The sequence below is a fragment of the Puma concolor genome, chromosome B3 (genome assembly GCF_028749965.1).
Source record: "Puma concolor isolate L17-30 chromosome B3, mPumCon1.1.hap2, whole genome shotgun sequence".
Classification (NCBI taxonomy): Eukaryota; Metazoa; Chordata; class Mammalia; order Carnivora; family Felidae; genus Puma; species Puma concolor.
Window position 1 is genome coordinate 118,869,003 of NC_141672.1, and position 24,705 is coordinate 118,893,707.

The 24,705-nt window shown below is 37.5% G+C and overlaps 1 protein-coding gene across 5 annotated transcripts in view; it reads right to left on the minus strand.

Moving 5' to 3' along the window:
* Positions 1-24,705, minus strand: part of HMG20A (high mobility group 20A) — a 68,690-nt gene that overhangs the window by 15,248 nt on the left and 28,737 nt on the right. For 2 of the 5 annotated variants that reach the window (XM_086711277.1, XM_025919660.2), the window contains 4 exons: positions 11,190-11,282; positions 5,614-5,761; positions 3,363-3,575; positions 10-142 (listed from right to left, as the gene is read on the minus strand). In XM_086711277.1, coding sequence (XP_086567403.1) covers positions 10-142; positions 3,363-3,575; positions 5,614-5,761; positions 11,190-11,278 — 583 coding nt within the window. In that variant the 5' untranslated portion in view covers positions 11,279-11,282. Of the gene's footprint in view, positions 1-9; positions 143-3,362; positions 3,576-5,613; positions 5,762-11,189; positions 11,283-14,900; positions 14,938-24,099; positions 24,182-24,705 lie in introns of all 5 variants that reach the window. The other 3 variants (XM_086711276.1, XM_086711273.1, XM_086711275.1) reach the window with 3 other exon arrangements.

The window sequence follows — 24,705 nt, forward strand, 5'->3', positions numbered from 1 at the left end:
TTCTGATACCTTGCCTATGAGATTTGCCTTTCTGACGGTCCTGGGTTTTCCTACTGAAGACCTTGTAGGCCTCAGTCTTCTGATACTGCTCCAGTTCCTTCATGTAACGCTCCTTATCTCTGTCTGCTTCATCAAGGTAGCGCTAGGAAAGAAATGTGGAATTATTTTCAAGAAACACATCTGGGTAAAATATTAGTGAACTCACTGAAGAAAACAGAGGACAATTAGAATATGGGAAGAAAGTATATGAAGGATAAGCTCTAAGGGAGAATAAAGAAATCATATGGATAGAAAAATATATAATCCCTCAATTATAAAAGAAATAGGTGATTCTAATTCTTTACACTATTACATTTTCTAACTTAATGAAGACAAGTTCTATTGAGATCATTCTCATAAAATATTCATATGAAGACATTACAGTTATTCTTCTAATCCCATAGACAGACCTATACATGGCCACTAGAGTCCTCAAGAGGACTGAACACCACATAGGCATATTTAGTCTTCCCAAGAGAAAGGATGGAATATTACTTTGTTTCTCTATCCCCAACCCATTCTGAGAGAATGATCTCATACATCAATTGGCCTTTTAAGAGCCAGAAGAGTAGAGCACGAAAGCCGGGAGACACAAAGAACATAAAAAGGAATGACCTCATCCTATGGACCTAAAATGGACTACTATGACAGAGCCTATATCTGCACTCTTTGTGCTATTAATTATTTAAATAAAGTCATTGATCCAACAGGATAATTTTGTTTAGTGCCTTGTCCTTTTCATTCAGCAATTAGGTTTAAGAAATAATGTATAAAAATAGTGCTTTTAAATGGACACAAACTAGAGTCAGATATTACATTAAAAACCTTGTCTTGCACAAGAGTCAGATGTAGAAGACACTCGACTGGTCAAACATGGGACAATTTAAGTACCCCAATACTGAAGTACAGTAATAAAATTATAAACCTTTGGGGAAAAAAATTAGTATGCTCATACCAACGATAAATAACAAACAGCAGGGAGGAAAAGGGTTCTTGCTTAAGTTAGAATGCTGAAAGCTGAGCAGTAAATGTGAAGGGAGTGCTAGAGTTGGAAAATTATCATTTTGCAACCCTCACGGTAAAGATTAGACCAAGCAAAAGTCATCAGTGGATGCTAAATCTAGGGGGGACGTCGATATGGAACGGACTCTGTATGTTGTTAAAATGTCTCTCCACAGATTCCTTATTAATTGTAAAAGAGAATAAAAAAAACTTTATTGAGAGAGCAAAATTAACATTACCAGTAAGGAATAAAAGGACATTGTGTGCTTGCACATGTGATACCCGGAGAAGGACACAATACCACCTATGCAGTATTCTAAGAATGCATAACTCAATGTCATCACAAGGAAACATTAGACAAGTACAAAATGAGCAATGTTCATTAGAAGTAAACAAAAAGGAGGTGGAGAAAGAGGGAGGGATTGCATTCTTAAAAAATATCAATGTCATGAAAGACAAAGAAAGACTGTGGAAATATCCCAGATTAAAGGAATCCAGAGTTCTGACTATGAAACACAAAACCCTGCCCTGGACTGGAATCTGAACTGGAGGGGGAAAATGTCACAGAGGAAGGATATTAGGTCAACTGACAAAATTGGAATATAGACAGTAAATTAGATAAAAATATTGTGTTAATATAAAATTATACAGTTGATAATGAAACTATGTGTGAGAAAACATATCTACTTTTAGGAAATGTACACTGAAATATTTAGGGGTGAAGGGCAATGAGGTATATAACTTACTCTCAAATGATTTTGAAAAAAGGTGTGCGTGTGTGTGTGAGACAGAAAGCACACAAGCATGAGTGTGCATGCACGTGGGTATGTCAGTGAGAGAGAGTGAGCACGCACATGCACACGCAAGCAAGTGAGCGTGAGTGCTTAGTATGTGTAGCTTGCTCAGAAGAGTGTAAGTGCATACACAAATGGACAGATGGGGTAAAACATGTTAACTACGGGTGAATTTGGGTAAAGGGTATTTAGGCATTCTTTGTACTATCCTGTGTTTATAACTTTCTGTACATTGAAATTTTTTCAAAATAAAAAGTTAAAAACGGGCAACTAGGTGGCTCAGTCTGTTAAGTGTCTGACTCCGGCTAAGGTCACAATCTCATGGTTGGTGAGTTTGAGCCCTGCTTTGGGCTCTGCTGTCAGTGCAGAGCTTGCTTTGGATCCTCTGTACCCCCCTCTCTCTGCCCCTCTCCCCTTTCAAAAATAAATAAACAGTAAAAAGAAAAAAAGTTAAAAACAAACACTAAAACCTTTGCCCTACCTAATAGTGGTTATCTCTGGAGAAAATTAATGTTACTTTTGCTTTTTCCTTTACACACTTCTGCATCATCTTAAAAACATGTTAAACAAAGAGCATGTATTAATTATGAAATTAAGAAATTAAAAACAAAAGAGTAAACAATGAAGTATGGAGTACGTACAGCTCACGATCCCTTTATACATTAGGGATAAGATAATGGACAATATGCACTGGTTTCTACTTGCTGGCTACCACAAAGAGCTTCAAGTTGCAACTTAATATAATCTCCTTGAAATTTTCTGAATTCAGTTAATTCCCCAGAGTATTTTTCAATTTGGTTTTTGTTTGTTTGGAATCCTTTGTAAAGAGTATGAGACATAAAAGAAATATAGCTATCTTTTAGATGCTGAGAATGCTGGGAACTTTTAACCCCAAGCCACTCCCACAACCTACCATCATTCTGCTTTTGTGGCATTTCAACCAATTTGTGGCTATCTTGTCCTTAATTCCTCTCAACCCTCTCTAACAAATGGATTTGTTTCAGTTTGGCAACAGTGTTAGTTTTTGCTTAGAGAGGAATTCAAATAGTTCTTGCTTTATTTTTCATAGTAGGTTAAATTTGCCAGAACTTGTTAAAAAAAATTAAACAAAAATCTTATGTGAACAGCAGAATTTTATCAAATGACCTTTTCTTATTGAACTCCTGACTTTTCATTTGACTCGGTAGAATAAATCATATCAACAGATTTCTTAATTTCTTAATATTGAATCACTTTTTATAAAATTCTTATATGAACTCTTAGCATATAAATCAAATAAGAGTAGAGCTGCTTTGGTTTAGGGGGGCTGCTAGGGGCCCTCCTGCTTGTACCCCTGAAGCAGATCCTGAAACAGTACAAAAACCACTGTGCTAGAGAAAAGAGTTATGACGAATCCTGCTATTCTGTTCTTCTACGCCCCATGACAAAATTGAAGAATCAACCACCCATCCTCTTTGCTTTTCTGATGGAAGCTATTTTTGAGGCATAATCAAAACCAAGCAGAGGATCAGGAATAGGAACAATTACCTGTTTTTCCTCAGGGGGCAGTTTACTCCATTCATTGCCTAACATCCTTGTGATTTCTGGAAATGGGACTTCTGGTCTTTTTGCTCGAAGCTGTTCTCGACGCTCGTTCATGAATCGAACATATCCTGTAAGGGGGGATTTGGGTGCGTTGCTGTCTCGAAGAGGTTTCTTCCTCTTTCTTCCTTTGGACCAACCTCCTCGTTTACTTCTTTGCTGTAAGACAAAATAAAAAAACCAAAAACCAAATTACAAAATCCACCCAAATAACACAACAATAAAACAAACGAACACAACAGGATAAGAGTTGCATTTTCCTACCATTAGGAGCCTAGATATTCAAAGCTCTCCAAATCTGTCATAGGTACAAATGACTGCAATGCAGTCTTCAAGAAGGAACTCTAGATGGTTCATCTGCACATCCTTTCATGTACCACACTACAGACTGTTACATTAAGGGGCTAATCCTAACTGATGAGAAGAAGGGGCACCATGATCATGTACACTTTGGCCTTCATACGCACTTAACAAGTCCTAACTCCTGACAGGGGAATTTCCTAAATGAGAAACGCAGCACATACATAATACTATGCCAGAGAAGCAGACACTGTCATGGTAGATCAGAACAAGATGTCACAAACACTGGGCAAAGAGACAAGTTGTAGTACAGGGCTTAAAAATCATTCGTGAAGGATGTTTTTCATTGATACCATCAAAGACCAGTTCACTTCCCACAGTAGACAACATATAGATTTCTAAATTAATATCTAAATTTCATCAAGTATAATATATCCAAAATGAATACTTAGTTTTTTGCCTTGATGACTTGTTCCTTAAGATGTTTATTTTATAAAGTCAGAGGTCTTTATATGTTATGAGTTACATCAAAAAATGAAATCACCTCAAAAAAGTTTAAAGAAAGGACTGAGGTACTACTGATGTTTTACCACAACCCTTTCTCTTTGTCTTTCTTTTTTTAAAGTTTATTTATTTATTTTGAGAGAGAGAGAGAGAGAGAGAGAGAGAGCGAGCACATGAACAGGGGAGGGGCAGAGTGACTGACCAAGCCATCCAAGTACCCCCCATCTCTTTGTCTTTTAATGAGATGAAAGCTCCCTCACACTTTTGCTTCATAATTTTACAAATACACACAGCCTATCACTTAATAAACTTTTATGGATACAAGAATTCTTCTTTCAAAGAGAAAAATAAATGAAATGCGACAAAAACATTAAAATATTAATTATAGTACTGTAGTCCTCCAAATTAATATGAATTATTCACCACTGGGCAAATGGTGTATTTGCTATCAGCTTTTTTTCCCCCTGATTTTGTCTTGTAAACTTAGTAACATTAAAGCTACTAAGGATTTTAAGATGTTTAAGAAGCTTCAAGCATTCATTATAATCTTAAAGGATGCCAACATGAAAAGAATCAGCTCTTTTAAAGTAAGAAAAAAGATGATGGGGCACTGGAAAGGCTCAGTTGATTGAGCATCCAGCTCTTCATCTTGGCTCAGGTCATGATCTTGGCTCAGGTCATGGTTTGTGGGATTGAGCCCTGCGTTGGGCTCTGTACTGGCAGCATGGAGCCTGCTTGCAATTCTCTCCCTCTCTCTCTGACCCTCCCCTGCTTGCACTTACTTCTAAATTAAATAAATAAACTTTAAAAACAAATAAATAAAACAAGAAAAAAGATGAAATTCATGGTGGTATTCTTGTATGACTAAAAAAGAGTGCCTTAACGTGGACAATGTAATCAATCAATTGTGAGGAACACTGAAAGTCCAACAAGGGCATGACTGCCCCAGGCCCATATGGAACCTTGTGTGAATTAGAGAAGGATGCCCTCTATGAGAGGGTGAATGGCTTGGTAAGTGGTGTGGATCCTCTGAGAATGTATGATTCCATGCTATAGGGCTTGGTGTGCATAAAATGTGTGGCCTTGAACAAGGGCATGTGGACTTCTCGTTAATTACTTATGTAAATGATTCATTCATTCAGTAAGCATTTGTTGAGCATCTAGTATGATGTAGGTATAAATTTATTAAGCAGGGGGAAAAAGAGTCTACTTGTCTCTGTGTCATTAAAACCATTAATATGGTTTTATGTGAAACTATTAATACGGTTCTACGAAGAAAATTCTGCAGAATGTAGGGGGGCCAGAAGATGAATGCTTCGATCAATTCCTTTGCTGACTGCTTCTTTAGAAACTTCAGAGACTGGTAACAGGAAGAAATGCTTCTTCAGCTTACCTCATCTTCATGCCTCTGTTCAGTGCCTTCTGCTGTATTTGAAGCCTCATTCTGAAGCAACTGACCTTGGGAGAGATCCTCCACAAATTCTGGATTGTTGGTGGATGATGTGGCTCCACTACTATATGGAACCTCTGGGTGGGTTAACCTTAAGAGTAACAGGCAGATGTGTTCAGTTATCAATAGCATCAAAGATTCCTATTTACCAAGGTTCAAGACAAATTGCCCTGTCAACAAAAGCAGAAGCCAGGTTTAATTACCCCACCTCATTTGTGTAAATGTAAATAAGGTCTCCAGAATAGTTATAGAGTATTTAAAAAACTAGTTTCAGTGCTTGATTAAACTAGGTCATTTTCATGGAGAAGCCTTCTATTAAAAATAACTAGGGGCAACTGGGTGGCTCAGTTGGTTAAGCGTCCAGCTCTTAGTTTCAGCTTAGGTCATGATTTCAAGGTTTGTGAGTTCAAGCCCTACATCGGGATCTGCGCTCATGGCGTGGAGCCTGCTTGGGATTCTCTCTTCCCCTCTCTCTGCCCCTCCCCTGCTCACTTGCTCTCTGTCTCTCAAAAATACATAAACTTAAAAAAAAACAAACTATAATCTTTTCTCAAAAAATGACCTCTCCCCTCAACATTGACATTTTAGTTCTGAGCATGCAACAGAGTCTCACTTTTATATGCTACTTTTCATGCATCTTATCTCCAGTGTAAAGGGAAAATATTGTTAATGGAAAAGGAGAATAGGAATGGCAGTTGTAGAGGCAGGGTGCCCTGTCACAGAAGGGCGTAAGAAGTATCTCTTATGGTACATTCCATAGGTTATTACTTCTTGGACTCAAGTGTTTATTGACAACCAGATCATCTAATGATATTATTAAGTTCAGTAGGTTCAGGTATAAATGTTAGGAAATAAAACACATATTTCTTTTCTGTTTCCAGCATTCTGTTCCAGACGAGTTGGCAAACCAGATCTCAACCTTCTGAAAAGTGGACATAATAAGGTAGATGACTGGATTCACTCACTATTCTGGAAGAATGTATACTTCATAGGGTTATAGGCAAATAATTACAATGCAATGTAAGTACTAAAATAGAGGTTTGTAAAAAGTGTATGGTATGATGAATTTTATACATATGTAGAGGATGTTAAGACAGATTTTACAGAGGTCTTGAAAGATAAATAGGTACTCGCCAGGTAAACATCATTACAGGCAGAAAGAAAAGAGTATAACAGGAGTAAGGGCAACCTTTCAGGAGGCTACTGCTATAGACTAAGTGAGAGACAGGCAGGCAGGATGGGGAAGAGGGGAATGATAGCTAAGAGATATTTCAGGGATAGAGTGAACTTAATGACTGAGTCAAAGGTAACTCTATGGGTGATTATGCACTATTAGCCAATGTCAACTGCAAAGTGTGTGGGGGATGGGTGGGGTGGGTATAAGACAGAAGAGAAAACGGTAAGTCTGAAACACTCATGGCATAATTAAGTGAAGCTGTCCCACAGACAACTGGAAACATGCATTGAGAGAACAGAAGTGAAGAAAATCAGAAAAATGGGAAGTGCTGGATATTCTCCAGAAAGAGAGAAGAAAGTCAGGACAGAACTCTGTTGGAAAAGATCATTTGAAGAGCAAGCATTAGAAGAAGTAGGAAAGACTAAGCAGGGCATTAAGAGATTTAGGAGAGAATACTGTCAAAGAGGCCAAGGCAGAAAGACTTTTTAGAAGTGGGTATGAACCAAGTAAAAAGATGCAGATGTCAAATAAGATAGGCTGAAAAGTATCTGCTAAATTCGAAGACCTAAAGGTTGTTGGCAATTTTAGGGAGCATAGTTTTAGTAGAATTAGGGGAATAATATTCAGATTCCAGTGGGCTGAGAAATGAATGAAAGCAGATGCACACTGTCCTGGAAATGAAAGAAATTACACTTTTCTGACCCTTTCTAGAAAATATAATAGATGATTTTAAACAGGAGTTTCCTACATTTTTGAGGTCTTTGAGGTCCTTTGAAAAAGACTAAGAGAAATTATGAACTCAATGCCAATCATGTTCTCTGAAAAGAGGCACCATCAGAGACCCAGTTTGATCCTGGTAGCTTTATTTTCCAGATGTTTCAATCACTTTGGATGGCTTTGGCAACTTGTTTTTTCACTCACTGTCATTCTTGTTCCAACAGTGCCATCAACTTTTAAGTTACTAATTCTTGTACATTCTTATTTCAGTAAAATATGAAAGTTAGGTTTGGGGAAATGTATCAATCCTATGAATCCCTGACTGAAATGAACAGAAACCAGAGGGGAGTGGTCACAGGCATCAAATGTCTTGGAGATGACAAGTTGGACACAGTTTGGAACAAAACAAAACAAAACAAAACAAGGTTCTTTTGTTCCTATAAATGAGTTGGCACGCACTTAGTTAAAGCCAACAACCCTTCCATTTGTGCCATGGACCCCACAGCATTTAGCCTACTCAAAGACAGGTTTTTAGCAATCCTGCCCTCTCCTGCATTACCAATTCTTCCTTGTCCACTGGATCAGCCTAGTCAGCAAGCAAATGTGACATTTTTTACTCTTACCTTGTTACCTTAAAACAAAATGAAACAAAACAAAAAGCACTCTCTGGATCCCACTTCATTTTTCTCCTTTCCATTACAGAATTATTCATAGAGACCATCCCCAACTTAAGACAGTTTGATTTATGATTTTTCAACTTGACGATGGTGTGAACGTGAGATAGATTCAGTAGACACCACACTCGGACTTTTGTATTTGGATCTTTTCTTTAGTTTAGTGATGCGCTGCATGGTCCTCTCTCACAATGCTGGGCAGCTGCAGTGAGCCTCAGCTCCTGGTCAGCCTCGCAATCACCAGAGTAAATAACTGATACCCTTATGACCATTCTGTATCCATACAAGTGTTGTTTTCACTTTCAGTACAATATTCAACAAACTACAGATATTCAACACTTTAGGCTTTGTGCTGGATGATTTTGCCTAACCGTAGGCTAATGTAAGTGTTCTGAGCACGCTGAAGGTAGGCTAGGCTAAGCTATGATGTTCGGTAGGTTAGGTGCATTAAGTGCATTTCTGACCAATGGTATTTTCAATTTACTATGGGTTTATCTGGAGGTAACCCCATGGTAAGCTGAGGAAGATCTGTACTCTGAAAAGAATTGTTTATATCTATTGGCTTCAATTTCTCTTCTTTCATTCTCTCTTAAACGTAACCCAAAGGACATGTGTCCTTACAACTCTTACAAAAGTCACCGATGCCCTCCATGCTAAATTCCGCGTCATTTCTCAGCCTTCATCTCACCCGATCTTCCAAAAGGTTTTAACACAGTTGATCTCTTCCTCTTGAAATACCTTTTTTTAACTTGTTCTCCAGGACATGGCACTCCTCTGGTTTTTCTGCTACCTTTTTAGCTATTCCCTTTAGTGTTCTTTGTTGACTTTTCCTCTTCTGCCTGGCTTAAATGCTAGTGTATCCCAGAGCTCAGGCATTAGATCTCTTCTCTTTTCTATCTACATAGCGCTCATTTCTTCAGTGATCTCAGCCAGTCTCTGGCTTTAAATATCAGGTATATGCCGATGATTCCCGTGTTTCTTTTTCTAGTCGAGACCTCCCCTAGCCCCTAAGCCCTATATCAAGCTGTCTATTTGACATTTCTGCTTGGATATCTAACAAGCATCTCAAATTTAAAATCTCCTGCTTAGTTTTCCCCATCTAAGTCATCCCTTCGGTCGCTTAGGCCAACAGTTTGGAGTTGTCCTTGATTGCTTTTTTCTCCCTTCTCACATCTCATCTGGTTTTTCAAGCAAATCTTAACTTGGTTTATCTTCAAAATATACGTCAAATTCTACATGGCACCAAACCCCATTCCCATTATCCCTGAAACCCTCTCCAATGAGGTCTCAACCCTACTACTCCAACAAAAATACTCTTGTCACTAGTGATGTTCTTTAACTCATCATCTCTCACTTGAATTATTTCAGGAGCTTAACTCATCTCCTTGCTTCAGCCCCTGCTCCCTTCACTCTATTCTCAATATAACAGCCACAGGGATCCTATTAAAAAATAAATATCAGATCATTCTGCTCAAAATCCTCCAATGCTTTCTCACCTCTCTCAGAGTGCCAGTTAAAAGTGCTTACTCTGACCTATAAGATTGTACATGGTCTAGTCCTTGCTACTCAAAAGTATGGCCCTCATACCAGCAGCACTGACATTGCCTGGGAACATACTACCACGTAAAATCTCTAGCCCTCACTCAGACTTTCTGACTCAGAAAGCACCGATGTAGTCCTCTACTACCTTCCCCTTGGTATATATACTCTGCTCCAGCTACACTGGCTTCCTGGGTATTTCTAAAAGGTAAAAACATTTCTAACCCAGGGTTTTTGCACTTCCTTTTCCTTCTGCCTAGAATAATCTTCCCCAGATAACTGCATGCTAGCTACCTTGCTTCCTTCAGGTCTTTATTCAATTCACTTTGAAAGCATTTCTGGGCCATCTTATTTAAAACTGCACCCCAAAGCCTTCCCAACCCTCTTCCCTGCTTTGTTAATCCATAGTTTTTAACAACATAGTATGTATTTTACTTAATTATCCTGTTTACTCCCTGATGTCTCCAGTAGAATTTAAACTCTACGGGGATTGGTATTTTTGTCTGCTTTGTTCATTGCTTAGTATCCAGTGCCTAGAACAGTGTCTGGCACATAGGAGACACTCAGAAAATTTTTCTTGAATGAATTGGATTTAACAACAAGGCAGCTTTTAGAAAAGTCTTGGAGAACAACTTTATCTGAATAGTAAGGTCAGAAGGCAGATATTAATGAAGAAATATATGTGAGGTAAGGAAACAGAATAATTACAAAGTCTAGTCCATTTTTCAAGAGCTCTAAAGAATATTAAAATAATTCATCGCAGGGATTAGCTAGCACTTCAATCAGTGAATGTATTTCTTCCGTGGCAAATAACTTCTAAATAGAAAAGATAAAAATTCAAGTGGAACAGAGATTTTCGAGGGAAGAGGGACTATTGCTATTAGTGCTTTTCTATATTCCTTTATACATCTGCCCCAAAAATACCAAAGAAAGGAGATGGGGGGAAAGAAAGGAAGAGAAGTCAGTCAAGTCAGAGCTCCTAGGCATCTTGAATAAAGAGCCATATTAAAAAAATCTGATCTTAAAAAAAAAAAAAAAATCAGACCTCTGGGGGAAAAATTATTTTCATATCTGTGGCAATTCAAACAGAAAATGAACTTGATTTTTAGAGCTAGCCCTGTGGCAGGTTATTTACTTAATGGTAGCTATGTAATTCTCTTAATCAGGAGGAACTGATGTTTCCTAGATCCACATATTGCTGTGCCAGTTCACAGGCACCAGAACACGGCAAATGACAGCTGAATGCAGATCACAAAGCAGCTTACAATGGCTCTCGCTCTCTCTTTTGTGAAGCCTAACAAACATAACTTCTGGTTTTAGGATATAAAACAGTCTCTTTAGCACCTCATCCATTATCAGAAGCTTTGTTTTAAAGCTTGGTGGAGGCCCAGTGTCCCAGAGCAGCTGCTTACCCAGTTGTGGCCAGATCATTACTCTCCTTGGAGCCATCTTCCTCTGCAAAAAGGGGTGGCAGGGTAGAGCTCGTCATCAAGGTTTCCATCTCTCTGAAAGGAAGAGACAATAAGAAAATAATTATAATGGCTTAATTACTTCCAGTTGAAGTTCCATTAATATAAGCCAGCCTTCCTTAAATTTATCACATCAGCAGCAGAATAGAAATGGACCTAAATGTTTATTTTCTTGATTTGCACATAAGTCAATTTAAACACTGGTTAATGGGTTCTTAACTTTGGTCTTACTGACCGACTAGACTAAAAAGCGTTAGATTTTAATAAATGGGACAGAGTTTGGAAATTCCTTTTTGTTCATTAAGAATACCTTCAAAAGTATTCTTCATTTACTGTAAAAACTGTTGAGCAGAGTAAGTCAGAAGCACAGAGTAACTCAGCAACCCTGAACAAGTTATTCAACTTCTATGAGATACTATTTCACCATCTTAGACACATACACGATTGCTGACTTGACCCACAGGGTTATTGTGAAGGATTAAACTGAAAGAGCTTCATAAACAGAGAAAGGCTAAGATGGTAAGTGCTTTGAGTATTATTATATAAAGCAAGGTATTGTTATTACAGCATTACTGGGTCTCAGTCCCAGATGAATCATCCTTAGATTAAGTGGTAACAAACTGAGCCCTCCAAAAGGAAATAATGCAAAGGAAGTGGAGGCTGGAAGGCATACTGATGTGGAGCAGAGGTAAAGAAACCTCACTTCCAGGTCAGAAATATGTTCCACATCACCATGACGACCAACGGAAATAGCATGCACCTGGGTACAGGAAACAACTAAGCTTAATTGAAGAAAACAAAATAAATTACAAGAACTTGAAGGTTATCAGACTGAGAGGATAAAAGGACAAAGTGACAAAGAGAGTAATTTCACTTAGCATCTCACTACAAAGAAAGATTTTTCTCTTCCAAGGCTTACCACCAATGGTGGTATCACCCCATAGAGCCAAAAGCAGCAGCCTTCCATTCATCGTGAAAGTGATATTCAAACAAAACATTCAACAGTGACCCCAAACAGTAACCACTTAAGGGGAACTGCAAACCACTCAAGAAAGAGAGTGCTTCAATCAAACGGGGAGAATTGAGAAGCAAATTATGAGAATTCACTTAGGAGCTCCCTCAGCAGTTATTTCAGGGGCTGCTGCTGAGGAGACCTAGTGAAACTGCAATTAAGAGGAAAGCAGGGCAGCCCAAGCAGAGCTAGGATTCATCCCACTGAGGTGGAAACCAGAGGAAGATGCAGATGACACTGACACCAAATTCTAAATGTTCGATAGAATAATTTACTTCAAAAATGGTGACACTGATGGCTTATTTCTTATTCTTATTTTCTTGTTTTTGCTTCTAAATTTTTATTTAGCAGACCGGTTTCATAAATAGCTTAATGTGAAAAAATGCATCTCTGTATGACTAATACCCATTGCAGTGGGTAGAGCATGGAAAGCAGAGAGAGAAACTTCAGACTCAATCAGGAGTTTATTCCACGTGCCAGGATGCTTGCTAACCCTTCTCAATTCCTTCAAGACAAGGGGATTTACAAGGGGCTCTGACAAATACTGCAACATCCCATTCTAGATGTTTTCTAGAATAATCCTGACATAGGTGTATTTACATTTTAATTTGATTTTAATTCACATTATGCACAGACCAGATTAGAGCCTGGGCTTTAAGGGCTGCTAACATCACCTTACACTGATATTCATCTTACCAAAAAAAACCCCTAATCAATTAAATGCCATACAGTCTAACTGTAAACCACAGGAAAACATTCAAATAGGTATTCACTCCCAAACCTTAAAAGGACCCATTTAGCTGGCTTCTTATTAAAGTCTCCCTAAAAGTAAATGGCCTTTCAATAACTTTAAGATTCAGCATTTGAAGTTCCTGGCATCTCTTACTGAACCTCAAAGGTGATATATTATCTGGCGGGGGGGTGGGGGGGGGTGGGGGTGGTGGCGCCAAATGAACTCTTTTCATTCTCTGTGCCAACATGACTGTCTTCAAGTGTTTCCCAGTTCTCTTCAGTCATTGTTGAGGTATTGGGAGCAAGATTGGGAGGCAGCTGGACAACACAACCTTAGCAACATATAAACAGATCATATAAACAAAGGAAGTTGAGAGAACACAAATGTCTTGCTTCTTTTTCTTAAGTTTGTTTTACTGAACCCATATGGCTTCAGATATATTTTCTCTAGTGTTACTGAGTAGTCAGGTCCCTAAGAAATGAGTAATAAAGTGGGTGGAAGGTTAAGGGGCCAAGATCAACAAAAGAAGGAAATGAGGAAAAAGTCCAGGAAAATCCAAAAGCCTCTAAACTAGTCCAATAAGTTGGAAAAGAAAATGATTCCCAAGAATATGGCTGGGATCCTGCAAGGTTCTGCTTTCATATGGTCCATGAGGGGGTGATTCAAACTGAATCACGGCTACTAAGCCATTGATTGCCAAAAAGCCTCTCAGTGTAGCATCTGTGTCTGATAATGTCTCAGTACAGAGGTCAAACTGAACTTTGAAATTCTATGTGAAGCACTTAAGAAATGTAATGAATGCTACTCTGGAAGGGAAAAGAAGAGAAATATGCACAAAGACAAAGCAACATACAAATCTGGTTCTCTGCTGCAGTTTACATAAGTAAGCATATCATGCAGATGTTTCCTGGCAGACAGGTTCTGTACCAAGTGAAGGCTTCTACCAGGAGGCCTCAAAAAAATGGTATTACGTTGAGGCTTATAGTTTAAACCAGGGTCCAGACTGTAGCTTTCGAAATCCAAAAATTCCCTTTAACACTAACCACTCACTGAAAAAAATGGATGTATAAAACATGATGCCAATTTAAGATATTTTAATAACAATTATACAAATTATAATGATAATTATCTTAAGCACACTAGGTATTTATTGGCCAATCAACACATTTTCTCCCTGTAGTAATATGGGGAGCCAAACTATATTCAGAACATTGCTTTGGTCAATATAGGTGGAGCTTAAGAAATGTTTTTCAACTAAGATTTTCCTAGTAACCCTTCCCAACAAAAGGGATGATCTCAACAATGAGACATTACTCCAAATGTGTTGGACAGTGCTGGAAGCCTAATTTATACCTAGATTTTCTGGGGCTGGCTCTTTTCAAGCAACCTTTCCTTACTTTACATATGTTAATCCCACTTCATTAAGTTCTTTCATGGAGATGCACAACATTCCCTCCCATCACATACCTCAGAGTTCAGAGGTGGGATTCTGTCTTCTTTGTCCACATTAAACCCTTATATAAAACTTTCAATTCTTTTCAAAATCATGTCATTTGGCTAACCAACCTCAAATTCAAATGTGTCTGACCACTATTTCCTGTCATTTCAGCTTTCTCAATTACTTCTACAACTGACCTCTAACCACACAAACCTCTATTCACTCTTTTTAAAAAAACATTTATTTAATTTTGAGAGAGAAAGAGCACACGTGAAAGCGGGGAAGTTGCAGAGACAGAGGAGGATAGAGGATCCAAAGTGGGCTCTGTTCTGACAGCAGAGAGTCTGATGCCGGCCTCGAACTCATGAACCGTGAGATCATGAACTGAGCCGAAGTTGGATGCTTGACTGACTGAGCCACCTAGGCTCCCCCTGATAGAGAATTTAAAGTAATGATCATAAAGATACTCACTGGACTTGAGAAAAGAATGGAGAACATCAGTGAGACCCTTAAAATAGAGATAAAAAAGAACCAATAAGAGATGACGAACACAATAAATGAAATGAAAAATTAACTAGATGAAATAAACAGCAGGCTAGAAAGAGCAGAGGAATGAATTAATGATCTGGGAGACAGAGTAATGGAAAGTAACCAAGCTGAGCAGGTGAGAAAAAAAATTATGCAAAATGAGAATAGACTTAGGGAACTCAGTGACTCCATCAAGTATAACAACATTCACATTATAGGGGTCCCAGGAGAAGAGACAAACAAGGGGCACAAAATTTATTTGAAGAAATAATAGCTGAAAACTTCTGTAAGGAAACAGATATCCAGATCCAGAAGGCAGAGAAATTCCCCCAACAAAAATCAACCCTAGAAAGTCTACACCAACACACACAGTAATTAAAATGTCAAAAAGTAGTGATTAAAAGAGAATTTTAAAAGCAGCAAGAGAAAAGAAGACTTTTCCTGGGAAATGTTACACACAAGGAAAACCCCATAAGGCTATAAGTGGATTTTTCTGTAGAAACTTTGCAGGCCAGAAGGGAATGGCATGATACATTCAAAGTATTGAAAGGAAAAAATCTGTAGCCAAGAATATACTATTTAGCAAGGTTATCATTCCCAATAGTAGGGAATGATAAAGACTTTCTTAGACAAAAGCTAAAGGATAATGACCATTAAACCAGCCCTACAACAAATGTTAAAGAGGAATCTTTGAGTGGAAAGGAAAGACTATAAGTAAGAGAAATAAAAGTAGGAAATACAAAGGTAGTAAAAATAAGTATATCTGTAGAAGTCAATCAAGGGATTCACAAAAGAAAATAATGTAAAATACGGTATCATACACCTAAAACATGGGGGAGAGAAAGGGGAAAGACTGGGTTCAAACTTAAGTGACCATCAACTTAATATATACTGCTATATGCAGAAGATGTGACATACAAACCTAATAGTAATTATAAATCAAAAACCAGAAATAGATGCACAAAGAATAAAGAGAAAGAAATCCAAATATATCACTAAAGAAAGCCAGAAAACTGTGATAGAGAGCAAGAGAAGGATCAGAGAAGAAGGAATGGAAATGATATGATACCAATTAAAAGAAAGAGAGAGTAGCTATATTAATTTCAGACAGAGCAGATTTCAGAGCAAAGAAAGTGATCAGGGAGAAAGAGGGGCATTACATAATGACAGGGGACAATCAAAGAAGACATAATAATCTTTAATATTTATATGTCTAACCACAGAGGGTCAAAACAGGTGAGGCAAAAACTAATAGAAGTGCAAGGAGAAACAGATTAATCCACAATTATAGCTAGAGACTTTAACACGCCTGTAACAGAAATAGATATTTAAGAAGACAGAAAATCATTAAGAACAATGTTGAACTCAACAGCACCATATATCAATTGGATATAATTGATATCTGTAGGACTACTTCATCTAACAACAGCAGATTACATATTTTTCTCAAGCTCACATGGCACATTCACCAAGATATACCAAAACATATCTTAAATTTAAAAGAATAGAATTCATATAATGTTTACTTTCAGACCACAATGAAATTAACCTAGAAATCAGTAACAGAAAGAAGGCTGGAAAATCCTAAAATACTTGGAAATTAAACAACATACTTATAAATAACACATGAGTCAAAGAAGAAACCAAGAGAAATTGAAAAATACTTTCAACTAAAAAAAGATGAAATTATAATTTATGGGGGTGCCTGAGTGGCTCAGTCAGTTGAATGTCCAAGTCTTGCTTTCAGCTCAAGTCATAATCTCACAGTTTGTGGAAAAGAGCCCCATGTCAGGTTGTGCTGACAGCACGGAGCCTGCTTGGGATTCTCTCTCTCCCTCTCTCTCTGCCCCTCCCCCTGTCATGTTCTTGCTCAAAATAAATACATTAATATTAAAAAAAAAAAAAAGAAAATACAGTTTATGAAAATTTGTGGGATGCAGCAAAAGCAGTGCTTAAAAGTAAATTTACAGCACTGAATGCATACATTAGAAAACAAGAAAGAGTTAAAATCCATAATCTAAGCTTTTACTTTAGGAAACTGGAAAACATAGAGCACATTAAATTCAAAGTAAGCACAAGATAAGATATAATAAAAATTAGAGAAGAAATCAGTAAAATTGAGGGGCGCCTGGGTGGCTCAGTTGGTTGAATGTCCAACTTTTGATCTCGGCTCAAGTCATGATCTCAAGGTTCATGGGATCAAGCCCTACATTGGGCTCTATGCTGACAGCATAGGGCCTGCTTGGGATTCTCTCTCTTCACCTCCCCTGCTCTTTCTCTTTCTCTCTTAAAAGAAATAAATATACAAACTTTAAAATGTTAAAAAAAAAAGAAATCAGTAAGATTGAAAATAGGAAATCAATCAAGAAAAAATCAGCAAAACCAAAAGGTGGTTCTTTTAAAAGGTCAATCAGTCAGCCTCTGGCCAGGCTAACTAAGAATAAAAGAGGAATGACACAAATTACTATTGTAAGAAATGAAAGAGGGGACACTACTACAGATCTCATGGACATTAAAAGGATAATAAAGGAATACTATGGACAACTTTGTGGGCATAAAGTGATAGCAAAGATGAAATGAACCAATTCTTTGAAAGATACAATCTGCCAAAACTCACAAAGAAACAGATAATCTGATTAGGACTATCTATTAAATAAATTGAATCAATAGTTAATAACTTTCCAAAACAGAAAGCAGACACAGATGGGTTCACTGGTGAATTCTACCAAACATTTAAGGAAGAAATTAACAATCTTTGACAATCTCTTTCAGAGAACAGAAGCAGAAAGAATACTTTCTAATTCATTTTATGTGGCTAGCATCACTCTAATATCCAAACAAAGACATTACACACAGAAAAATATAGACCAATAGCTCTCATGAACATAGATATAAAAATCCTCAGCAGAATATTAGCAAAGTGAATCAAACAATGTATAAAAAGAATTATACACCATGACCAAGTGAAATTCATCATAGATATGTAATGCAGGTTCAACATTCAAAAATTAATTAATGTAATCCATTATATCCATAGGATAAAGAAGAATCACATGATCAGATACAGGAAAAGCATTTGATAAAATCTAACACCCATTCATGATACAAATTCTCAGCAAACTAGGAATAGAAGAGACTTCTTCAACTTGATAAAGAACACCTGAAAAACCCTACAGCTAACACCAAAATTCACAGTGAGAAACATAAAGCTTCTCCTCCAAAATCAGGGACGAAGCAAAGATGTCCAGCCCCCACCCCAAAAGTTTTCCAACATTATAGTGGAAGTCCTAGCTAATGCAATAAGTCACGAAAAGCAAATGAAAGACATATAGATTGGGAAGTTAGAAATAACTGTTCAGAGATGACATGATTGAATATGTAGAAAATCTGAATGAATTGACAAAAACTCCTGAAACTAATAAGCAAGTATAGCAAGGCTGCAGGATACTAGGTTAATATATAGGCGTTAACTGCATCATGCAATACAATGCAGTATGTATCAGCAATGAATAAGTAGGATTTGAAATTAAAAACACATTACCATTTATATAAGCATTCCCCAAAATGAAGTACTTAGGTAAGATCTATGAGGCCTATATGAGAAAAACCCTAAAACTCTGATGAAAGATGTCAAAGAAGTAATAAATAAGTGGAGAAATATTCTATGTTAACGAACAGGAAAACTCAATATTGTCAAGATGCCAGTTCTTTTCAGCTTGATATATAGATTCAACTCAATTTCAGTAAAAATCCCAGCAAGTTATTTTGTGGATGTAAAAAAAAAATGATTCTAAAGTTTATATGGAGAGGCACAAGACCCAAAATAGCCAACTCAATACTGAAGGAGAAGAACAAAGGTGGGAGACCAACAGTACCTAACTTCAAGATTTCCTATTAAGTTACAATAATCAAGATAGTGTGGTACTGGTAAAAGACAAGACAAATAGATCAATGGAATAGAATAGAGAGTCCAGAAATAAACCCATATAAAAATAGTCAACCCATCTCTGACAAAGAAGCAAAGGCAATACAATAAAGCAGACTGTCTCTTAACAAATGGTGCTGGAGGGGTGCCTGGGTGGCTCAGTCAGTTAAGTGTCCAACTTTGGCTCAGGTCATGATCTCGCAGTTTGTGGGTTTGAGCCCCACGTTGGATCTGTGCTGACAGCTCAGAGGATGGAGCCTGCTTTGGATTCTGTCTCCCTCTCTGCCCGCCCCCCACCCCCACCTCTGCTCTCATTCTGTCTCTCTCTCAAAAGTAAATAAACATTAAAAAAAAAAGAATCTAGACACAGACCTTACACCCTTCACAAAAAGTAACTCAAAATAGATCAGAAATCTAAATGTAAAGCACAGAACTACAACATTCCTACAGGATAACATAGAGAAAATCTAGATGATTTTGGGTATGGCAATGACTTTTTAGACAAAACAACAAAGGCATGATCCATGAAAGAAAGAACTTATAAGCTGGACTTCATTATAATGAAAAACTGTTCCTCTGAAAAGGACAATGTCAAAAGAATGAGGAGACAAGCCACAGATTTGGAGAAAGTATATGCAGAAGACACATTTGATAAAAAACTTTTACCAAAAATACACAAAGAACTCGTAAATCTTAACAGTAAGAAATAAACAATTCATTTTAAAAATGGGCAGAAGACTTGAACAGACTCCTCATCAAAGAAGATATACAGATGGCAAGTATGCATACAAAAAGATGTTCAATATCACGTCATTAAGAAACTGAAAATTAAAACGAGATACAACTATATAGCTATTAAAATGATTACAATGGCTATTAAAAATCCAACCCAGGGGCACCTGGGTAGCTCAGTCTGTTAAGCATCCAAGTTCAGCTCAAGTCATGATCTTGGCGGTTTGTGAGTTAGAGCTGGGCATTGGGTTCTGCACTGACAGCTCAGAGCACGGAGCCTGCTTCAGGTTCTGTGCTGCCCCTCCCTTGTTTGTGTTCTGTCTCTCTCTCAAAAAATAAATGAACATTAAAAAAATAAAAATAAAAAAAAATCCAAAACAGTGACAACACCAAATGCTGATGTGGATTTAGAACAGGAACTCTATTCATTGCTGGTGGGAATGAACACAAAATGGGTCAGCCACTATGGAAGACCATTTGGTGTGTCATATTCTTTTTTCTTTCTTCCTTTTTTTTTTTTAAGAGAGAGAGAGAGAGAGAGAAAGAGAGAGAGAGAGAGAGATCATGAATAGGGAAGGGGTACAGGGAGAGGGACAGAGAGATTCTTAAGTAGGCTCTATGCCCAGCTCAGAGCCTGACATGGGGCTCGATACCACGAACTGTGAGATCATGACATGAGCTGAAATCAAGAGTCAGCCACTTAACTGAGTCACCCAGGTGCCCCAAAACTATTCACTTTCCTTACCAGCAATTGCATTCCTTGGTATTTACTCAAAGGAACTAAAAACCTACGTTCACTAAAAACCTGCACATGAATGTTTATAGCAGTTTTATTCATCACATCAAAATTTGGACACAACCATGATGTCTTTCAGTAGGCAAGCTGATAAACTGTGGCACATCCAGATAATGGACTATTATTCAGTGCTAAAAACAAATGCGTTATCAAGCCATGAAAAGATATGGAGTAAACTTAAATGCATATTACCAAGTGAAAGAAGTCAATCTGAAAAGGCTATATACTCTGATTCCAATCATATGACATCCAGATAAGGCAAAACTGTGCACATAGTAAAAAGATAAGTGATTGCCAGGATTAGAGGGGAGGCAGGGGTGAACAGGCAGAACACAAAGGATTTTTAGGGCAGTGAACTATTCTGTACAATACTACAACAGTGGATATATATCATATGTTTGTTAAATCCCATAGAAGGTACAACACCAAGGGTGAACCCTAATGTAAACTAGGATTTTGGGTGATGATTATGTCAATGTAAGCTCACTGACTGTAACAAATGGACGACTCTGGTTGGGGATGCTGATAATGGAAGAGGTTGTGGCATGTGTGAGGACAGGGAATATATGGGAATTCTTAGTACTTTCTGCTAGATTTTGTTGTGAACCTAAAACCACTATAAAATATAAAGTTTATGAATTAAAAATTACCATAAATATTACATATTTAATGTATTATAATTACATAATTTATAAGAAGATAGTCCTATAAACATGTTTAGGAATAAATAAAACTGATTTTGATATGCAAGTTCTTTAACCGGAGTTCGTGATAGCACAAAGAGAATTGTCTACCAGCCATGAACATTAAGCTAAGAGCAGTCAGTAGGCTGTAGGCATTAATCAATATGTTTTACAGAGCGAATAAGAACACTGGCTAATCCCATCAGGCGGTTAACTGGGGTTCAGTTAAGTGTAATTCAGCTAAGAACTCTTTCACTGTAGGTTTTGATATGGTAGATGAGAGGGAAAAAGATAATTAAGTACTTACTTTTGGGTGGGGTGAGGTAGTTAGTACGGGGGAGATAATTAGAGTATACATATAAGGCTTAGGGTTACTTCAAGAGAAGGGTATAAGGAGGTGTATGTCTGGCTGGGGGTTAGGCAGGGGTGGGAAAATATGGCTTTCTATTTCTAAAATCTAGAGCCTAGGCTCCTATAACTATAAATATTAGTAATTTTTAAAAATGTTGTTAGGGTAGTATAGGAATTAAACAATAAGGAAATGGATTCATTCATCAACAAATATTTATTGAGCATCTAACATTCTAGGCACTTTCTGTGCACTAGTGATACTGTGCAGATCAAAACAGGCAAAAATCCCTGCCCTCCCATATCTCACAGTATACTGGGAAAGACAGACAAAAAACAAGATAAAAAAAAAGTAAAATGAATAATGTCACATAGTGATAAGCACTAAGAAAAAAACAGCCCATAGAGAGGCCAGGAAGAGTTCAAGGGAAGAGGGTGCTTGGAATTTTAAGTAGAGGCCAGTAAAGAGTTTACTGAGACCCGAAGGAGATGAAGCAGAGAGCTATGCATGTATGTGAGCACAGAGTGGTCCAGGCAGGAGGAACAACTAGTATAATGGAAAGTGACTGAAGGAGGCAAATGTGGTGGATTGACATAGGGACAAAAATAGTAGGTGAGATCCAGAGCTGACTGGGTACCAGACTCCAGAGGGATTTGTAAGTCATGGTAAGGACTTGCTTTTTAGTCAGAGAAGCCACTAGAGGGTTTGAGTAAACCTCACGTAGACATGGGGTCTAACGTTTTTATAGGATCACTCTGGCTGCTGTTTTGAGAACAGAATGAAGAATGGAGAGGGTCAAGGGTGGAAGTAAGGAGTTCATTTGGAAATCTACTGCAATAATCCATCTGAAAGATGATGGCTTGGCTCACAGTGGTAGTAGTGGAGGTGGTGAGAAGTGGTTAGATTCTTGACGTATTTTTGGAGGTAGAACCAATTTCTCAGTTCAAAATAACTGAAAAGAAATTAGGAATAAAATCTATAAGTTGTGGTCTGCATATATTTCAACTGCAGACTCGTAACTTGTTTAATGATAAAGGGCGGGCTATACTGACAACACACTACTTGTAGTTTTTGTGAAGTTAAATATTATATAGTGTTTTTGGGGGCCACCAAAGAAATAATCCAGCCTCATTTAATGCAAATGCTTGTAGAGTTTATATTTCAACAACAAGCATTTGTTGAGCACCTTTACTGTGTGACCAAGATTGTGCTTAGTGTCAAGTGGTACGTAGAACTGCTTTATAGAATTTTATAGTCTTATTGTCCTTGGTCTAGAGATACTGTTTTCAAAACAGTGAGAAGTGGGAAGACGAGGCCAGAATTAGAAACAAACATAAATCTTCCTTCTTTATGATTTTTGGAAGTGAAAGTTTTACAAACTTTTGAGTCAGATATTTTCTTTTAAAAATATGGAAGTATTAGATCATCAAAAGAAACTGAGCGCTGTTTAGATTTCCTTCTAGACAGTTTGATTACTGTACACGAACTGTTTCCCCTCAATGGAACCTTGATGGAGAATTGTTACGATTAGGACACAAAATGTGTTGTGAAGAGAAAGAAAACCCCAAACATCTCGAAACAATGTTTTGCATTATTGGTGTAAAGCACAGCAGCGACACAGGGAAAATAAACACCTCTTCCAAAGCAAAATTTGTCATTTTACAAGCAGGGTGTTGCCTTTTGAGTTCACGGTCCACCTATCTGGCTTTTTCATGGTGACTGCGGGTCCCAAGTGGCCCTTCCTACACAGACTACCTAACCACTGCTTTTATATTTGTAAACAAGGAGATAACTGCCCAAGTAGGACAACTTCTGGCCTAGCACCGGAACTAAGAGTTAAAGTAACCCAATAAAACTTGGCATTACTCTGTGTAGAGTGCTTTGCCAAACAATTTCCTGGGACACCAGGGTACTATGAAACAGTAAAAAGTGGGTGTGCATGAGGTGGGGGGGGGGTGGAGGGTGGGAGGTAGGTGGGGAAGGGGAATGCCATAAAGGGCATACTCCCTCTGGGAGGCCATAGGTATACAAAAAGGCATTTTCAATGATACACAATGTTATAATGTAATTTACATTTGGAAAACCAAAGCAATTAAGTACACAAAGTACAGAAAGTTAATGTTCTTGTTTGGTGAAGCTACATTTGTATATTTTTTCACTTACTTCTGGGTGATTCTCATGGAGGGTATATTAGAATAGAGGAATTTTATGTTTATCAAGAGGGGAAATGAGTTTTCAATGAGTTTGAAATGAGTTTTAAAGCTGAAAAATACTGCTTTTCACAGCTGATTATATGTAACTATGACATGCATTGAAGACACAGTGCTAAATGAGATTTGACAGGAAATTCTTGTCCTTTTATAGTTCATGATGTAGTGGGGGACAGATGGACAAACAGTAAAAAAAAAAAAAAAAAAGTAAAGGTTGTAGCTGATGTGTATAATGATATTTATTTATTTATTTATTTATTTATTTATTTATTTATTTAAATGTATGAGAAAAATAGGGAAGAGATACAGATGAACAGATGGAGTGAAGAGCTAAGATAACTGTTAATTATCATAATAAATTCACAAATCACATCTGAGATCTGAAGGAAACAGAAAATACCAGCTGAGTGAATGCCTGAGAAGGAACACTAAGAACAGAGTACTCACATGTTTGGAATCCACTTTTGTTATCAAGGAGGTAGATAGGATTCCTTTCTTGCTCTAAAACAAAATGATTCAAGCCTAGAATCTGAGGAAGGCCAAATATGAGAAAGCAGAAGAAACAAAGGTCCCTAGTATTTTCACCCAAACAAAAACTTCCTGGTTAACAGTTCTAGGGTAAGGGTCCTTACTGGTTCAAGGAACAGTGCTCCTCTATTTTCTTACATTTTACACTGTTCTCTTCAGCTGAAACCTGCAGCTGTGAAACAACACTGTGAAGAAGAGAAGGAAAGAATGTTCCTTTCTATTACAACAATAACTCCCAAATCTTTTACCCTTTCAAAGCCAATGAATACTAGAAGATGGCATGTTTTGAGAAGGAAAATTGAACTGTTTATAAAAACGATAGTGTAATAAAAGGAAAGAGACTCCATCAAAGAAAGCATTCTTCATTTTAATCAACTCACTTACAAAAAATTCTCTTCTTAGGGAGAATTCCTAAAAGAAAAACAGAGCTTTGGGCAGTAGGGAATTTTTCTTCAGCCAAAAGTTGAAGACAAAATACCAAAAACACTTTAGATGCAGGGAGGCCCAGCAGTAATATATTGTCTT